Source organism: Acartia tonsa, chromosome 5 (assembly GCF_053477335.1).
Source record: "Acartia tonsa isolate MP-2025a chromosome 5, ASM5347733v1, whole genome shotgun sequence".
Taxonomy (NCBI): domain Eukaryota; kingdom Metazoa; phylum Arthropoda; class Copepoda; order Calanoida; family Acartiidae; genus Acartia; species Acartia tonsa.
In genome coordinates, this window is record NC_137264.1 from 17,163,235 (window position 1) to 17,182,777 (window position 19,543).

General features: G+C 33.6%; 1 protein-coding gene across 1 annotated transcript in view; it reads left to right on the plus strand.

Annotated features, from left to right (window-relative positions):
• The window catches only part of Trpgamma (Transient receptor potential cation channel gamma), a 121,364-nt gene that overhangs the window by 49,754 nt on the left and 52,067 nt on the right, over positions 1–19,543 (plus strand). Inside the window, 12 exon segments of the mRNA XM_080160558.1 lie at positions 493–552; positions 812–901; positions 1,170–1,243; positions 1,709–1,779; positions 4,516–4,557; positions 5,383–5,463; positions 7,783–7,838; positions 8,571–8,658; positions 10,430–10,515; positions 13,140–13,223; positions 13,626–13,704; positions 14,390–14,517. Of these exon segments, the coding sequence (XP_080016684.1) occupies positions 493–552; positions 812–901; positions 1,170–1,243; positions 1,709–1,779; positions 4,516–4,557; positions 5,383–5,463; positions 7,783–7,838; positions 8,571–8,658; positions 10,430–10,515; positions 13,140–13,223; positions 13,626–13,704; positions 14,390–14,517 (939 nt within the window).

Consider the following 19,543-nt stretch of genomic DNA (forward strand, 5'->3'; position numbering starts at 1 on the left):
TAGCCCCGCAGAGTTAGGAAATTGGCCATGCAGAGTAGAAGAAAAGCTTATGTAAAAATGCGACGAAACGCCCCTTTAAGAGGCGTTGCCAATAATTTTTTTGAAAAGAATAATTATATACCTATTCTAAATCTATCAAGAATTGAAATTGAAATTCAAAGGAGATGTATTTTGAAAATATGAAAATATTCCAATGATTTATACTAATTGATTGGTTCTAAACCTTTTAAAATGTCAAACATTATTCTATCAAACTTATAATTTAAAATTGTTCAAATACGAATTATGAAAAGAATATTATTCTTTTTCTAAATCAATTGATTTTGATTTCTATCCTTAATTTGGAATAAATTTATATTTTTTTCATATCTTTACAGACAAAGCTTCACAAATTATTTTAATAAGGACAGACAACTTGTAAGCTTTTGATAATTTAATATCTCAAAATATTTGTCTACATTGTTACATATTTATTAATTTACAAATGTTTAGCATGGAGAAAGAATGCACCTAAACCGTCTCAAACTAGCCATCAAATACAGACAGAAAAAGGTGACCTAATTTTTAGATTCTTTGTTGTTTGATAGGACAGCTATTAGCTTCCATTTAGTGTGAAAGATTATATTGGCTATTTTTTTTTTAGTTTGTAGCCCACCCTAATGTGCAACAGCTGTTAGCTTCCATGTTGTGTGAAGTATTATATTGGCTAATTATTTTATTTATTAAGTTTGTAGCACATCCTGTTGTGCAACAGCTGTTAGCTTCCATATGGTATAAAGGATTATATTGGCTAATTATTTTATTTATTTAGTTTGTAGCACACCCTAATGTGCAACAGCTGTTAGCTTCCATGTGGTATGAAGGATTGCCTGGCTTTCGACAAATGAATATGTTCCTACAGGTTCTCATTAAAATTTAAAAAAATATATTGAAAGTTTATATGAATAATATCCTAATTTGACCTATAAAAACACAAATTGACCTAATTATCGAAAGAAGTACACATTTTTTCTTTATTTCATCATAAAATAAGATTGGTAAAATTTTCTCCTAAGAATTGTAATCAAAATAAATAATTTAAATTGAGGGGTTGATTTATTCATTTAGATCCCTAATAAAATTTATTTTATTGTTATAATGTTATTTATTTATTCATATTTATATTTTAGTCTCTAGAAGTGATTCGGATAGGGCTGTTATTTCCATTCTATGCTATGGGTTATATTATATGTCCTTGGGTCAGGTAAGATTACGTTAACTGTAGAGTAGTCTGCTAGCCTGGATGCTTAACAGTTTTAATTAAAGATGAATTTTGAAAAATTAATTAATAGTAATTTTATAAATCTACTTTAAATATATTTGTCCATTTTTTTTGGGGGGTGGCTACAGCCCCGAATTCGTTTGGAAGGAGGGGGGGGGGGGGATAATCATCACTTTAACCTCCTTTGGACGTCCCTGCTGCCAAAGTTAGTCAGAGAGTTACGTTATTACTAAAAATTTAGATTTTTAGTCTAAAGTGTTATTCTTTTTACTCCGCCCCTACTATCTAGGGGCTCTGAAGCTTAGCTAAATTAGAACCAAATTGGTCAAGTAGTTATTGAGATCGTAAGCTTTATAAAAATTGGATATACACTTCTCCACGATTAATTTAAAATTAAATAAAAAGCAAAAAAGTTAATACACCTTCTTTACGTATTTAAAATTTTAGTGCAACTGCCATCATGAGGAAACCTTTCATAAAATTCATCTGTAATTCAGCTTCATACTTCACCTTCCTAGGTGAGTTTATTTCTAAATCAAAAGCAACGTGTTCGCATTATATGATTACATCCACAAAAGCGAAGCTCAACTAATAAGATGGTCTAACAAACGAACGTATTAATAGATATAGGGTAACATCACAATTTATATCCATCATTATTTAGAAGTTAAGAATTACTTGAATACAGGATGTTAAGTATGGACATATTAAGACATGATTACAGATTTGCTAGGCTTTCTAAATCAAACCTAATAATTACAGAAATCATAATGCCAAATTTAAATTTTATAGGACAATTCTAACATGCCTAAATTTAAGCTATCCGTTACGGATGTTCGTACGAAAACTTAAAGTAGAACAGCATAGTAATTTTATAATCTTTTTCAAAATGTCCGTATGTTCATTTTATATATGTGTACTTAATTTTTAGATATTTTGAAAATTCTTTAGATATTGACATTTTTCAGCATATTAACCCTTAACAGTCGGGCCCTTTTCCGCACCTTAATCGGTCTGGGAGGGGGGCGTTCAACGCCCCCCTGTTATCTCAGTTTCTATTAAAGCTAGAAGGCTAAAACATTTTGTGCAAGTTCCCTGTTTAATAATGAATTTCCGACCTAAAGTAAGTCAAAGTCAGTTTTCGCTTCCTTCACCCTTTTATTTAACAACCTTTGTTTTTAGGTGGGCAAGAAAACTTCTTACTTTACGAAATTTTAATATGTTATGTAAACATGTAAGAAAAGCTTAAGTTTAAAATTTGAAGTCTCTAAGTCAAACATTGCGGCCACAGGACCCTTGTAAAGATTTCTGGAGACCTGGAGGATCAGGACCTGCAGGATCATACCTGGAACCTGAAATTGACTTGAACACCTGTATTTTATATTAGGAGGTACTACTAGAGAATATTTTAGTATTTTGGTAAGATAAAATGCTTTGTTTCAGTCAAAAATATATTTTTGCTCTTTACCTGGATGACCCTGACAGGTTTGCTGGCATCCTGTGCCCGCCAGGATTGAGATATTCAAAAAAAATCCAACTCTCAGTTATGTTTCATACCCATACTTAAAAAGTCACGCAGTTTGGGTTCTTTTTTTACACACAGAAAGTGAGATAGAAAAAACCGCTAAGGGTTTAAGGAAGTAATAAATATAAAATCCACAAAGGTGTGTAAAGATTAAACATAATCGTTTTTGCTCATTATTAATGATCTTACAAAAAGTAATAATTCTTCATATATATCTTCTTTAGCATAATTTAGGAATGATTACAGTCAGCTTCAACCACATACTTTTAGAATTAATTTTCCGGTATAGCTTCGAAACTGATTAATATCCGCTGGACTAGAACCAGTTCTCAGCCATACTAAAGAATCATGTATAGCACCGTATTTTTCACGAATACAAAAAAAAAGGCGGATTCCTGCGGATTCCGGATTCTTATTTTTTGCGAATTCCGGATTCAGAATCCGGATTCTAGCAATATTTTAAAAGGCTTTTTTTTAAATTAAAAAATTTAAGTGCTACATATGTCCTAAAAATTAATGTTCTTGGTGTATTCTATAATTCACTTCCGAGAATCGAACCAGATTTAAAAAGATATTATATATAATGATGATAATCTTTGCCTTCAAAAAGGCGGAGTTGAAAGAAAAAACTAAAGACGCTAATTTTAGCCTACCAATTAAGAATCCAAATAAACGGATTCCGGAATTGGATTCCAAAATTGGCTAAAAATTGGGCGGATTCCGGATCCCGGATACGGATTGCCAACCCTAATAGTTATACTATGAATGATAAAACATTAGCATTACAAACACACACAGTCAATACAGTATTATATATATATAAATATATATTAATAAGTTAGGATATTAAAAGTTTTTTTTTTTACAACTTTTTTGTGTGTTGCTTTTTCTAGTTTACGACCCTGATGATTATAGCTTTTTCATTTATAGATTAACTTTAAGCATCTGTTTTAAAGCAATTTTTGACAGATTAATTCGACTTTTTTTGTTGAGACTTCTGAATAATGTTGAATATCAAATGCGTTGTTACATTATGTTTGTTAATGTTCGTTTGTTTCACGATCTGAAATGCTGAGCTTCGTTTTTATGGGTGTTGTCACCCTTGTTTTCTTTGGTAATATGTTATTCAAGATCCTAACTACTACAATATCAACAAAAAAAAAGACAAAACTCTTGTGATAAAATATTACAATAATAAAGGAAAATAGACATTATTTGCTATAGTGAAGTTGCATCTACTTCTGATTGTCAATTTCATGAGCAAGCTCATTCTTTTTTGTACGTTCTTACTTTTGAAAAAAAGCTAAAATAGCAAATAGGAGTTAGATCTGGTGCAGTTCACGGTGAAATGTTACTGAGAATAATTAAAAAAACTAGAAGCTTCAAAAGCTGCCAGCTGCAAAACAGTTCTTTTTTAACCGGGATAATCTTAAAAAGCCAAAATGAATTGATGCACAGGAAGAGCATGGTAAAATAAAATACGCGTATAACAATTCATTTTCGCATGTGTGTGTGTGTGTGTGTGTGCGCTACTAGTAAACTGTGCAATAATGTACTTTTCAATTTTTAGTTTTTGTTATATTTGCTTCCAGAAAAAGTCTACCGTAAACTGGATCAAATCTAAAAAAATCTAATCTATAAAATTAAATTTAATTATGATATACTAAACATATTTCAATTTAAAAAACATAACCACTTAAAGATTAAATAATAATTATTATATTTTTAGGTTTACTTATTCTTGTGTCCCAACGAATAGAGGATTTAATAGGTAATTATTAATCACATTTTAGAATACAATAGAATCATTTTAGTTTGTCATAATGCCTATATTAATATCTGTCAAATTAGTTATGTAACTGCATATAGTAAATGTGTCAGTAATGACAACTCTTATTAGGTGTCATTTAGTCGTTATGAACCCAGGGGGAAAGGAGCAATTGGCTGTAAATTAGATTGGTATCCTAAGTTTTATAAACAAAATTCGGGTATAGTCCTTTCCACGACATCCCTCCATAAGGAGCAATTCTTCGTATTTTTAAAATGGCTTTTTATATGTTGTTTTAGGTTAGGTTAGGTTATATTGTGTTAGGTGATTGCCCCACAGGGTTAGGTAATTGGCCCCGCAGGGTAGGAGCCCCCCGCAGGGGCTAGAAATAGGAGAAAAGCTACTGTGAAAAATACGAAGAATCGCTCCTTATGGAGGGATGTCGTGGAAAGGACTATACCCCAAAATTCTCTTATAATGGATAATTTTCTAAATTTCGAGGATGTTCATCAATTTATATTTCTTTGTCTTATCCCTTGATATCCCTGACATAAACCATTTCAATTGTCAAATGCAGGGAGATGTAAATTGCTAAAAAAAATATATACTCAATAAAATATTTGATATAAAATTTGAGATAATCCCATTTTGTACCAACCAATCAAGACTTTATAAAAGTTCCCAAGGTTTTTAAGCCAACAATAGAGAGAACGTCCTTAAAACTGTTGAATACCAGTCTATTGCCTCCTCCCTCACTGGATACTAAACATTATAGAACATCGAAAATATGTCAGCGATGACCACTTAATCGTCGACATAATTGTTAAGGTTGGGAAGTTAGTTCTGACACGACCAAGCGTGGCTCACCCCCCTCACTCATCGAGTCTTTCATTCTTGCATGGATTGCAGGTATTGTATAGTAAAGTATTTGTGTTTAGTGCACTAGGAAAATGGGGATAGATGTCACCGCTTTTGGCCTACCTATTCTATTGACGTCTCAGTAGCGAAATATAATACGGACGGGGAAAGAAATCCCCTAGAAAAGAGATGGGGTATAGGATATTTCCTGACGTCAATATAATAGGTAGGCCAAAAGCAGAGACATATATCCCCATTTTGCTAGGGCACTATAGACAGCTATATATTAAATAAATATAGATTGTCTAGAACCCCCATCTCTTAGTAGGCCCAAAAGGAATATATTGTAGGACAAATGTACCTAAATTATGGATTAGAGAGAGTAAACATATAGATAATAAAGGACCGCTATTCTTTCATGAGACAGCGCAAAATGGCACCAAAAAATGACGTGTTCCAATAAAGTTATCCAAAGAGACGCCAATGGTAAAATATATACTCGCCTCTCATTGGTTATTTTATCGTATGACAACCTTTTTCTGGTGCCATTATTCGCTGTCTAATCTTTCATTTCATTCATAAAAGCTTGAGTGTTGGATCAAAGGACAAAACTTTGCTATCGTCACAAGATTAAGTAATAAAATATAATAATGTGATTGAATCATATTAAACCAGAATTAGATAAAAATCATCGTTTAAAACTTTCTTCATTTAAATCTAAAACACAACTTTCGTACCTAAAACTCGTTTTTTTTCTTTTTCTTGTTCACAAGTAAGAGATAAAAAAAATGAGTTTTCTTTCCAATAAATTAAGCTTTCTTTCTTCTAATAGACACAAACACAGACAGTGATTCGATCCAGATTTGAATCGTAAAGTATGTGTAATTTAAATTTCTAGTTCTCCCCCTTCATTGTCTAATCAGCGTATTGTTTATTTTTTTAGTTCTCTTTAGTAAAGGAGCTACTCTATAACTCCATTTGTCTGTGCAGCTAAGAATAAATTTGATTTTCAAGGTTCTACGTACATGTATCAAAGATTTTTAGTTATGATTCCGAAAAATATGCATATCCATTCTACACATTATATTGTCTGTCGGTGATATATATATAGTGATATATGAGTTATTAATACGTTTTTTCTTAACTTCTATTAAAAATATAAATCTGATATTTTTTTATTAAGATTCCTATGAACAGGAGCCAAAAATATATTATAATTTGCTGTTTTTCTTATTTTGTAATATACAGATTTGGTATGTTTTGCGAATGTGAATAAAACAATGGGATGATCAAATATGTTAATATATGTCCCTTTTACAGTTTTCTATAATAAATGAATCATAAAGTAAGGAAGAAACACATTTTTTATATTTTCATTACAGCAAAAAGGATGTATTTTTTCTTTAAATTGTTATTGGGTAAACAGTGAAGCTTTTCTTTGATTTGGGATAATACGATGAAAAATGAAACGTAAAGTTTGTAGGGTTCGGCAGCCGCGCCAAAGCCCCTAAAAAAATCCGCTTGCGGCTGCCGAGCCCTGAAAGGTTTTTTTTCTATAGACTTTAAATAATTTTCATTTATATAACAATTTGAAATATGATTTATACTCCACTTCATTCTAGTTTTAAAAAGAATAATAAGGAATATTGTTTTGGGTGTAATTTTTTTAAGAGTTATTTCTTTCGATAGGCCGGTGATGGAACCGTCCTTATAATTATTAAATTCTTGTCCCTGATCTGTAAGTTGTTATCGAGATTTTTCGGTACAAACAAACAGACTTCCTACCTTGTTTGTATAAATGTTTCCATCAACAGTCTAAATTTACATTTATTACTTTTTTCTTCGGGTCATGGAAAGAAAACGAAGTTGCGGGCTTCAACGCTTTTGAAAGGTTATTTTCAGTTAGGTTAGGTTAAGTATATGCTAATGATTGCCCCGAAGAGCTAGAAATAACAGAAAATACGACGAAACCCGCAACTTCGTTTTCTTTCCATGATCCTTTTCTTCATTTTATATAAAAAATCATAAACTAATAAGATGTATGTTATTGTTTTTTTTTTCTTATTTATTTTGATGTAATATCCACCCCTCACAAAAGTAAATTACATATAAATGATATATGTTCTAGTATGGTTTCGAAACCGATTAATATCCGCTGGATTAGAACCGGTTCTCAGCCATACTGAAAATTCATGTATTGCATCATATTAGAGACAATATTCCACGAATATTAAAATAAAATCATAAAATTAAGTTTTGTTAGCACGGGCCTTCGCGTCCTTGGGGCTAACAAAACTTGTTTTAAACTTTTCATTTTACTATCCACGGAAAGCTACCTATAATACAATAATAAATATTACTTCTATTTAGGTTTAATCTGGAATGAGATAAAACAGCTATGGGATAATGGACCCAAAGAGTATATTAGGAAAGAGAATCACTCTTTTAAGCTGAGTCATTTGGGTCATTTTCATGTAAATGTCTTTTGGATTTTAGTGGAACAATGGGTGCGTAATTGATTATATTTAGATGTTAAGTTGTTTTCTATTTAGTTACTATATCAAATTAAAAATGTCATAATTGTTTTGTTGAGGGGTTTATTTGGTGCTCGATTTATCCACTATGGAAAATCACCGAAAATCTGTTTTAGTATCTGGTTAATGTATGGAATAAATCACTACAAATAATTACAAAATGTTGATAGTAATAAAAGTGTTGTTTTAGTCAATTTTACTGTTTTTCTGTATGCTTTATTGAAGTAGTAGCGGCTACGCCCATAGAGGCCTCTAGAGACACTGTAAATGTTTGTTTTTTTAAATAACATGTCTATGTTGCGTTCAAGTATGTACGTAAATTTTTTTGTGATTTGATTTCTCTTGGGAGGGTGGTGGTATCTACCTCCAAAATGGTTATAAACCGTCCCGGAATCTATGAGAAGCTACCCTGTTAAGGAGAACCCGATCGGTTCAGCGGTTAGCGAGATCCCTTGGTACAGAAAGACATACTGTTACTTTATTATAAGGCTATTTATTTTATTTTAAGTAACTGAAGGGTTATCACAATTATAAGCAATTTATATTTTAAAATGTGACGGAATCGTTGTTTTTATTGTCCTGTCTCAACATTCACTAAAGAGATTAAAAGAGTGGTTTTACTTCAGTGATATGTGGAACGTAGTAGATTTTGTAACAAATTCATTATATATTGCTACAATTGCCTTAAGAGTTACTGCTTATTATGATGTGAGTATTTTCATAATTTAATAGTGCGGATACTTTATAAGTTGGATGATCTGTTGGTCACTATGTTACTTTAATACTTATTGTCGAGGGCTTTCTTTATCTTTTCTGCTAAAGCTAAATCGACAACAAATACTAAAATCATATTTTTTAACATAAACATTCTTGTGGTCTAAGAATGCTAGAAAATTAAGATTAAAGGATGAATTGAACAGACAGACACAGTCATCAACAGATTAGCTACACTGTTAAAAAGAAGTTACAAAAGAATTTGTACAAAAAAACTGATTTTGTTGTGATACATGTTAATATCTTTTTTCTTTTTTAGGTCCAGAGAGAACAAGAATTAGGAAATTTTTTCTTCTACATTTTCTCATCATAATAAGGACATTTATTCGACAATAAGACAAACCCCAATGTTGATAAACAAATTTACCCATGCATAGATAAATATTATTAGTTAGAAGCTTTGAATCAATTATGTCCCAAAAGGTTTTATGCCACGAATATGAGAATAGTTTATTGATTACTTTGTATTATAGAAATTATAATTTTAAGATTAATTATAATTCAAAGATGTTTCCTCTCTCCTGGGGATAAGTTTGTTTTTAATTAACACATAGTTAGATATTTAGGCGAATTATTAAGACAACCTCTAATTAGATATCCATGTAAATGATTCAGGAGAAAATAAAAATTTTATCTAAAGAAAATTTTCAACTAATTGAAAAAGAATTACATTAATATTGTTCACTTTTCCTCTTTTTTTCATTACGTTAAATAATAAACAGAGAGAAGTATAATTATTCTGGAAATAATATTAGAACAGGCTATACAACCTATAAAAACAGAATATGTATTCATACAGCAAAATTTGCCTTTTTCCTCATGGAAGGATGGGATTGGTTGATACAAACTGAAAGTATCAAAACCTTTTAACCAATAGTTTTAATCTACAGACGGGGTAATTTAGAGATGTACATCAATTCATTGTCCATTTTCTTATCCCTTTAGTTCCCAGCTTTCCCTACAATTTTAGCTATTGGGTAGGGTAGGTTAAGTTCAATAAATTATTTTTTTAGGTCTGGTTAGCCCTGCATAAAACTTTGATGGCACGACATTAATCTGGGCACCCTAACTGAATATAAGTGTCTTGCGCATGTTATTATAATTGGAAGACATTCTTCTATTGTCACTAGTCTAAAATTGCAGCAATATAAACCGTTGGACTCTAGTATGACACGTTAATTACAGGCTTATACCAGACAATCGACAATCAAGCTAAAGCATCGATTTATTTTTTTATAATACTTGTAACTTTCCCTGAATAATAACATTTTATGTAATGGCTAATAGAAGTACTTTTTGCTTTCTTTATTTTTTCTTTCATGTTTTGCCTTTTTATAAATATTTTTGGACTTCACTGTAATTGAAAACCATTTTGGTCCACCGATATTAATATTTTTATTTAATTTTGTTAATTTTTTTTTGTAATTGTATCTTCTAGCTATCCCAAAAAAAAGTTTATTCTTTAGTTTATACCCACAGTTTATACTTTTCTAACTTGAAGAGGCAACATTAAATATTAAAAGTAAATTTATCTCAAACTATTATATTTGCTTAACATTTTATATTTCAAAATAACTCGAAACTTAGGTTGCATAATTTTCATTGTAAAGGAATTTAAAAATACAATTAGCTAAGCAAAAAGCTAAGTTTAAAATTTTATACAAAAATATGTAAATAAAAATACTATTCTATTTTTTTAAACAAGGAAGAAAGAATGCAAATATGAATAGGAATTAATACAGTGGTTATACCTCGAGAAGATTGGGATGCCTGGGACCCTACACTTATATCTGAGGTTAGTAACTATTTAAAAATGTAAATTGACTCAATGTTTCTTAAACCATTTTTTATGATAAGTACCAAAGCAACGTATTATTTAATTATCCCAGTCTACTGTTACAAATCTTGATTAAATTTCAAATTTGAATCTTTAGAGTAGTAATTTTGTTTAACATAATCGGAACCTACATAGATTTATCGTCAATAGTTGTATCCTTTCAGATCTGTAAATTTAACAATTTCTGTTTTTTTTTGTTTAATAGCTTTAAGTACTTTTAAAGCCAACCTAGAACTTATCTCAAGCTAACAGTTTTTTCTTTTTATAATGACTTTAATTACCCTTTTGGGATAAAACCAAGAATAAATTCAGTTCAAAGTTTAAATTAATAGAAGATACAAATATAATTTAATTTGACATTATCGTAAAATTTTAATTTTCCAAGTATTTAAATCGATTGAACTATATTAACATTTACTAACTTAAGACAAAACACTATCAATAAAGAAAAGCTTTTCTTTTATAAATTTCTTTGCAAGTTTACTTGAGATTCGAACATTGAATAAATGTAAAAAAGTTTTGCTTTAAAAAAACTTTACTAGTACAAAAAAGTTTATAGACAATAATTACAGGCCAGTTATACCAAGGATTACTATTAAACGGGTTGATAACTAAATAATGATGTTTACTAATCGGACGTTTAAACAAGTTCTAAACGCTACAATGATGTAAAAATTTTGAATGTATGTAAAATTTGGTGGGGGTTGGGGTATTTATTAAGAAAAAAAATAGCACAAATTAAAGCTGGCTAAAAAAAAATTTATTTTTAAACAAACAGACATTCTAGGATCTTTTTAAACAAATTTGTTCATTTTAGACAGTTTGAACTTGCCAAAGTGTTTGATAAACATAATATGTATTCCTATGATGAACCCAGTAAAAGTGTCGGACTGATTATGACGTAAAAATAATTAGCCAATGAGAGGCCACTATAAATTTTACCATTGGTGAATAATGGCCTCTCATTGGCTAATTTTTTTTGACGTCATAATTAGTCCGACACTATTACTGGGTTCTCCTATGATTTTTAATATTTAAAATGTTCGAGGAATTAATTATATATTAAGTGTATATTAAACCACAGAGTGAACGGACATTGGAATGCATATGATACTTTTATCATCTATAATACAAAGTAGAACGATGTCTGTCTGTCCGTCTGTCTGTCCCTTATAATCTTGGTAACCACTGAACCGATCGGATTCTACTCTTCAGGGTATATACCTATTGGTCCTGTGGTGGTTTTAAGCTATTTTCTTGGGGGGTGGGACACCCCCAACCCCCCAAAAATAAAAAAAATCCCCCCCCCATTTTTTTTCTGAAGATTTCCTTGGTCCTTTATGTTTTGTAGAAGATTTCCTTGGTCCTTTATGTTTTGTAGAAGATTTTCTTGGTCCTTTAAAGAATTTCGCCTTAATTTTTTTATCACCTCTTGGGGCAAAGCCCCTAGAGGCTAGGGGCGAAGCCGCTAGTAAGCTTATAAAGGAAATTACAACTTCAAATTATTTGTTGAAAATTTAAGGTAATGAAAGTTTGTAGCGCCCGGATAAAATTTAAAAGTTTTTAAAGTAATACTGCCGTAAATTCACGAACCCCAAACTGTCCAACTTTGAGATAGACGATTCCAGCGATGTCATATACGTTTAGGGAAGGGGGGAAGAAAATCTCTTCCCTTTCCTCCCATCTCTTTTGAAAAGATTGTCTTCCCCCCTTCCCTTTTTCTTTCACGAAACGTATATGACGTCACTGGAATCGTCTTTCTCAAAGTGGGACAGTTTGGGGTTCATCCCGTAAATTGGTTATTTTAAATTGTAAAGGTAAGGTACAAAGAAAATGTGTCTTGACTACCAATAAATTTTAACTTTTAAATTTTAACTTTCATTGTCATATCCTTGGAATCGACTTTCATCAAGTAGATCGATGATCAGTTTGAGTATGTTATTCTACCAAAAATTTAAAAAATAAAATTTTCTGTTGCTTTTTAGGCGTAATTTGCTGTTTTATAGCTAATTTTTACCTTTCTAATGTTTTCCCTTGAACTTGTAGACTATCTTTATGTAATTCACGTTTACAATTAATGTAGTATACAAAGTTTTATCTGAAAAGTCTGCCCTTTTTAATTTAAAATTGTAATTTCAGATTCTAAATGAGTAGTATTCTTTTTTTATAGCATAGCAACTCTATAATCTTCAGTGTTTGTCAGTATGTCAATCACCTTTAGAGGAAAAAGTGACTTGAATGGTTTCTATCAATGATTAGACAGCTACTTTTTGTGTGATAAATTCTACTTACAACTAAATCTTGTTTCCTAGGGTTTGTTTGCAGCGGCCAATATATTCTCCTTACAACTCCATCTTGTTTCCTAGGGTTTGTTTGCAGCGGCCAATATATTCTACTTACAACTCCATCTTGTTTCCTAAGGTTTGTTTGCAGCGGCCAATATATTCTACTTACAACTCCATCTTGTTTCCTAGGGTTTGTTTGCAGCGGCGAATATAATCTACTTACAACTCCATCTTTTTTCCTAGGGTTTGTTTGCAGCGGCCAATATATTCTATTTACAACTCCATCTTGTTTCCTAGGGTTTGTTTGCAGCGGCCAATATATTTTCTTCCCTGAAGTTGGTTTATATTTTCTCAGTCAACCCACATCTTGGTCCATTGCAGGTATATATTATCTATCTATCTTTCTATCTATTATCTATATATCTATCTATCTATCTAACTATCTATCTATCTGTCTATCTATCTATCTATCTATCTATCTATCTATCTATCTATCTATCTATCTATCTATCTGTCTATCTGTCTATATATCTATCTATCTATCTATCTATCTATCTATCTATCTATCTATCTATCTATCTATCTATCTATCTACCTATCTATCTATCTATCTATCTATCTATCTATCTATCTATCTATCTATCTATCTATCTATCTATCTATCTATCTATCTATCTATCTATCTATCTATCTATCTATCTATCTATCTATCTATCTATCTATCTATCTATCTATCTATCTATCTATTTATGTTCATACATGTATATCTATATTTATATCTAGGTATCTCTAAGCAGAATGGTAATGGATATAATGAAATGGTTAACTCTTTATATTCTTGTCACCTTTGCTTTCTCATGTGGTAAGTAAGTTATAATTATTAATATTAACTTATTAATTACATAGCCTAGTTTTAGAGTAGTTTACCCACAGGAAAGCTTTTCCCATTAGGTTTAATTGTTCTTCCTTTTTTTATCAGACAGTAAATTTATTTAGGTCATTAATTTAAAACCTTGGAAAAAACTTTTCATTTTCTGTACAAAGTAACCCCTTTTTAGTTTTTTATAATTAGAGTGCTGATCTATTTTTCTCATTAAAAATTGTTTTAAACATGAATGACAACATCCATAAGTGGTGTAGAAACAATTACACTGTTGGAAAGACTAAAACAAGAGTAGGGTATTCCATAGTTACGAATGAAAATAAGAAGAAAATGTCTGTTTGTTTACCTAATGTATGTAAGAAAATACAATGGCTTGCCCATTTTATATATCGGGGTCTAACTAATTCTTTTACTCTTTATTCTAATACATTTATCATACTATATGTCCTCATTTCAAAGATATTATTATTTTGTCCTAGCATTTTTAATCTATTGATAACTCTAGAAAAATCCATAAAATAATTCGTTTTTTAACCAAAAGATAAAAAATGGAAATTTATCACAAATCTGGATTAACCAGCTACTAAAGTATTATGTAGAGCTAAATTTTTAATTAAACCAACACTGTGGCTGTAGCAAATAACTGGATATTAATTATAAATAGGTATGAACCAGCTACTATGGTATTATGCGGAGCTAGAGAAACAAAAGTGTATTGATGACACAGTGGGAAAAGACAACGATGGCAGAGAAGCTGATTTTGTTATTGGTGCTTCCAGAAGAAAATCACAGGTAAAATTATCTTACAGCCTAAAATTAATTGATTTGTCCATCTTTGTATTTTTAAGCAATGACATTTCAATCTGGCAAAAAAACTTCAAAATCAAAAATACCAGCCATTCTATTTAGATTAATAATAGCCTCTCTCCCTAGGATAAATATCTTAAAACAATCAACGGTTTCCCTGAAAGTAACTAGTAGAAAACATATTCATTCCCTTCCCCTACCTATATAATTAAAAATAACGGATTGGTTTTTCTAGTTAGATTAGGACATTGCAGGTAAAGGCCTTGCAGGGTTATAGCCGCCAGCCGAGGTCAGGCAAAAGTAAAAAAAGTGTTCTAAAAACATCACCCGTGCTCACTACTCAGTTCAATGTTCCAAATGCACCTCCTGGTTTCACCTTAAATGCTCCCCCTTCAAATCCTTACGCGAAAGGAAGGCCTGCCAGCAATGGGAAGGCTCCTGTTGCACTCCCATCCAAACCCCCCCCCCCCTCCTTCTCCTACCCCACCTCCTCAAACACAACAGCAACAACACACCAACAACGAACTTGAACTAAACCTATGTCAAATCAACATCAATGGCATCAAGAGCAAGAACACAGAACTGATGCACCTAATGACAACTGAAAACATTCATGTTGCCATGGTGCAAGAGACCAAATTGACAGATAAATCGAAAGATTTTTCAACACCTGGATACACTCTGGTAAGAGAAGATAGGAAGAGAGACAAGGGTGGAGGCCTAGCCTTCCTTGTCAAAGACACCATCCCCTTCCACACCAACAACATCCCCAACAACATCAAAACCCATCAAGATGTTGAACTCCAGAGTATATCCATAGTAGGGATCAAAGAAAACATCACTTTGAACAATGTTTATATCCCTCCAGTATCTAGCTGTCAAAATGGTCCCAATCTTCCACTCCAGGATATCCTCTCCTTTACTGCTGGCAACAAACACACCATCACAGGCGGCGACTTCAACGCCCACCATGCCAACTGGTTCTCCAAAGGAGAGGAGGATGCCAGAGGAAGGAAACTGGCTGACGAGATCTCTGACTCAGACCTAGGTATTCTGAACGAAGATCTAGACACAAGAGTCACCAGCCAGAATCAAAGCTCCCCTGACATCACATTGGCAACACCATCAATACTGCCATATACATCCTGGACAGTGAAATCCAGTCTAAATTCTGACCATCTACCATTAATAATCAAGCTAAAGGCAGACATAAACACCTCCAAGTCTGCCGACAAAGTTTACATTAACTTTGCCAAAGCTGATTGGACTGGTTTCACCTCTTTTGCTGAGAAAAAGTTTTCCAGACTCCCAACCCCCATCAGGGGAGAGAAGGCATTCAGGAAAATCATGAATGCTGCGGCCAAAAAGTTCATTCCTAAAGGTCGTATTGTTAACGTTCACCACAACATCCCCTCAAGCACCGTCAATAAAATCAACGAACGAGACAGGCTCCGGGTGCAACAACCTGATAGTGAACGTTACCAACTTCTCAACAAGGAAATAAGAAATGAGATCAACGAACATCGAAAATCACAATGGCAAGAACATCTCAAAAAATGTGAAGCAGGATCTCAGAAGTACTGGAAAACTATAAAAGGCATCTGTCAACCTCAAAAAACGCCTACCAACACTGCCATCAAATTCAATGGTAGGATCATCTCAGCAAATGGGAAGATTGTAAACCTCCTCAATCGACAATACACACCATCAGCCCCTAAAAGACCATCAAAACAATTCCGTCAGACCATCAGACACATAAAACGGAAGAAGGCTGATAAGATGTACAACTATACCCCCCAACAGGTCAAAGAGGCAATTAAAACCTCTAAGAACTCCAAGGCAAGCGGACCTGATGGTATCTCTCCCATCATGCTCAAACACCTTGGAGACAAGGGTATAGAATATCTTGCCACACTCATTAACATCGCCATCAACACATCCATCATTCCATCCATCTGGAAAGTAGGCAAGATCATCCCGCTTCTCAAACCGGGAAAGTCGATTGATGAAGGTAAATCCTATCGGCCCATCTCTCTCCTGTCTCCAGCTGCTAAAATCCTGGAAAAACTCATCCTCCCAGAAGTCTCAGCAGCTGTAGACCTGCAGGATCATCAACATGGCTTCAGAAAGCACAGATCAACAGTGAGCGCTCTTCAGGAAGTTAACCACCACATCGCAAGCAACCTCAACAGGAAGAAACCCTGTCACCGCACCATCCTTGTTGCCATTGACCTCTCCAAAGCATTCGACACTGTTGACCACGAGCTTCTTCTGAAAGATATCCTGCACCTCGAGTTGTCCGACACCCTCATCAAGTTTCTCTGCAGCTACCTCCGTGGCAGACAGCAATATACTGTCTTCCGCAACTGCAAGAGTAAATACAGGGTAGTCAGACAAGGAGTACCTCAGGGAGGAGTACTGTCACCACTCCTTTTCAACCTCTACATGAGAACCCTACCAGCACCACCCGGTAACATCAAACTAATATCCTATGCTGATGACTGCCAGGTACTCAACTCGGGGCCGACTATTGACAAAATTTGTCATGAAATCAACCCCTACCTTGACCAACTTGTCAACTGGTTCAAGGAACGCAGTCTGGAAATCTCTCCGGAGAAATCCACAGCAACCATCTTCACAACCTTCAGCAATGAAGTAAGCACGACCCTACCCATCATCATCAAGGGCAAAGATGTGCCGACTGTCAAGCACCCTAAGATCCTTGGAGTCACCTTCGACCCGATGCTCAACTTCGGGCAGCACGCCATCGCCACCAAGAAGAACGTGACCCAGCGCAACAACGTGCTGAAGTGCTTGTCAGGGACTGACTGGGGTAAGTCAAAGGAGACGATTGTAAACACTTACAAGGCCATAGGAAGATCAGTTCTAAACTATGGGGCACCGGTTTGGACACCATCTCTGAGCGCAACGAATTGGAGCGAGTTGCAAAGAGCACAGAACAACGCTCTGAGAGTAGCAACTGGTTGCATCAAGCTGACCCAGGTCAGCCACCTTCACCAAGAAACTAACCTTCTCCCGGTGAAGGAACACAATGATATGCTTACCAACCAGTACCTACTCTCCATGCACCGCCCAATTCATCCTAATCATCACCTGCTGCATAAACCATCCATGCCCAGGAACATGAGGAACACCATCATCAACCACCTCCCTCATGTGGAACCCTACCTCAGAGATGGTCCACTGGTCGAACAGAACTACAAGAAGAGACTAAAGAAGATCCATGACGATGCTCACAGAGACTGCAGAAATAAGTATCCTGTAAATAAAGTTTTAAATACACGACCCCCTGCAATTAATATTCAGGAAGAAAAAACACTTTCAAGACAGACGAGGAGCACACTAGCCCAATTAAGATCAGGATACAGCACTTTTCTGCAGTCAACAATTTCAAGATTCGACACTTCAAAGAGCATACGATGCCCAGACTGTAACATAGCGGACCACACAACTGAGCATCTTTTTAACTGTACTTTCAAACCCACTATTTTATCACCAATTGACCTCTGGACGCAGCCCAAAAAGAGCGCAGAATTTCTTGGACTATTGTAACTAAATTTATCTGCTTCCTGACCTGGCTACAAACAACAACAGTAAAAAAGAATACCAGCCCCCTTATAAGGGGAGGAGTTCTGTGTTTAGTAGACATTTTAAGGGCAAGCACCAAATCATCTAAGACATAAATAAAGCTGAGCTAAAAAAACAATGAATTAAATTAAATTTCTTAACCGATTTACCCTTGTTTACCCTATCTTTCAAGGCTCTCATACATAATATGCATTACATATGCCCCGTTTTTTGCTATTATTGATGTATGATAAATTGAGTAAGTTTGTTCAAGTATTCTCAAGCAGAAAATAAGTTTATTAACGCACAATACCTTTAAATAATATGGTCAAAATCAGGGGTTAATGGATAGGCAATACAAAGCTAAAAACAAGTGAAAAGCTATTTTGTAATTGAAATTTTTTTAAGGAAGTTAGTCGCTTATCAAATGCTAGTTTTAATCAAAACCCGCTTGGATGCTTAAGAAAATTACTTGACCTATATGGATTTCGATTTTATAGACCATGCAACTAATTTATGTTTTTTTTTAAACGGCGGCTTTTCTACGGTATATAGCTGGCTGACGTGCAGCTGCCAAGCCCTGATAATGATAATAATATTCCTCAAGAGATGTGATTAATTATACTCACTAGCTTCATAACATCATTTTTATGCACATCAAATTTCAATGAAAAAGCTTTTATCTATAATAAGAAAGTAAAACTATATCTGTCCGTCTAAGATTTAAGATCTTGGTAACCGCTGAATTAATTGACGATTGGTGGCAATACAGATATTGGAGACACCCTCAAATGTTGATTTTAATTATAGGACAGTCTCTCTGTCGTTAATGTAATTTAAATCAACTAGATAAATTTAACTCTGCTTTTCATTTGTTTTATATTTGATAAATAGCTATACAGCGAGAGGTATGAATAGACAGACAACATAACTTAACCCTTACAGATCGGGCCCCAATTCCCACCTTAATGGATCGGGGGGGGGGGGGGGCTCCAAGAGCCCCCCCCCTCTATCTCGGCTCCTGGTACAGATAAAGACGTAAAATTTTTTTCTGGTGGTTCATGTGTATTTTTAGAGAAAATTACTTTTTCTAGTCTTAGCAGTCAGACCGCTCCTTAGCCGCTTTTTAGCGGCCAGCCGCTAAATTTTAAAACAGCTGTAGAGCGGCCAATTTTGCAGCTAGGATGACCAAATTTTAGGACGATTTTTTATTTTTCATAACAAAAAAATTACTTTTTCTGATCATCGCCGAAAAACGGCAAATAACGGAAACCGCCATTTTCGGCGGTTACGGCGGTAAAACGGCGGTTGGCGGCGCAAATTAATATTTTTATCTGTTTATTATTGCCCAAGGATTTACCAAAAAAAAATATAGGTCTCTAGCTGTAATAGAAGCCACGATATATGATATATGTCTGTAGTA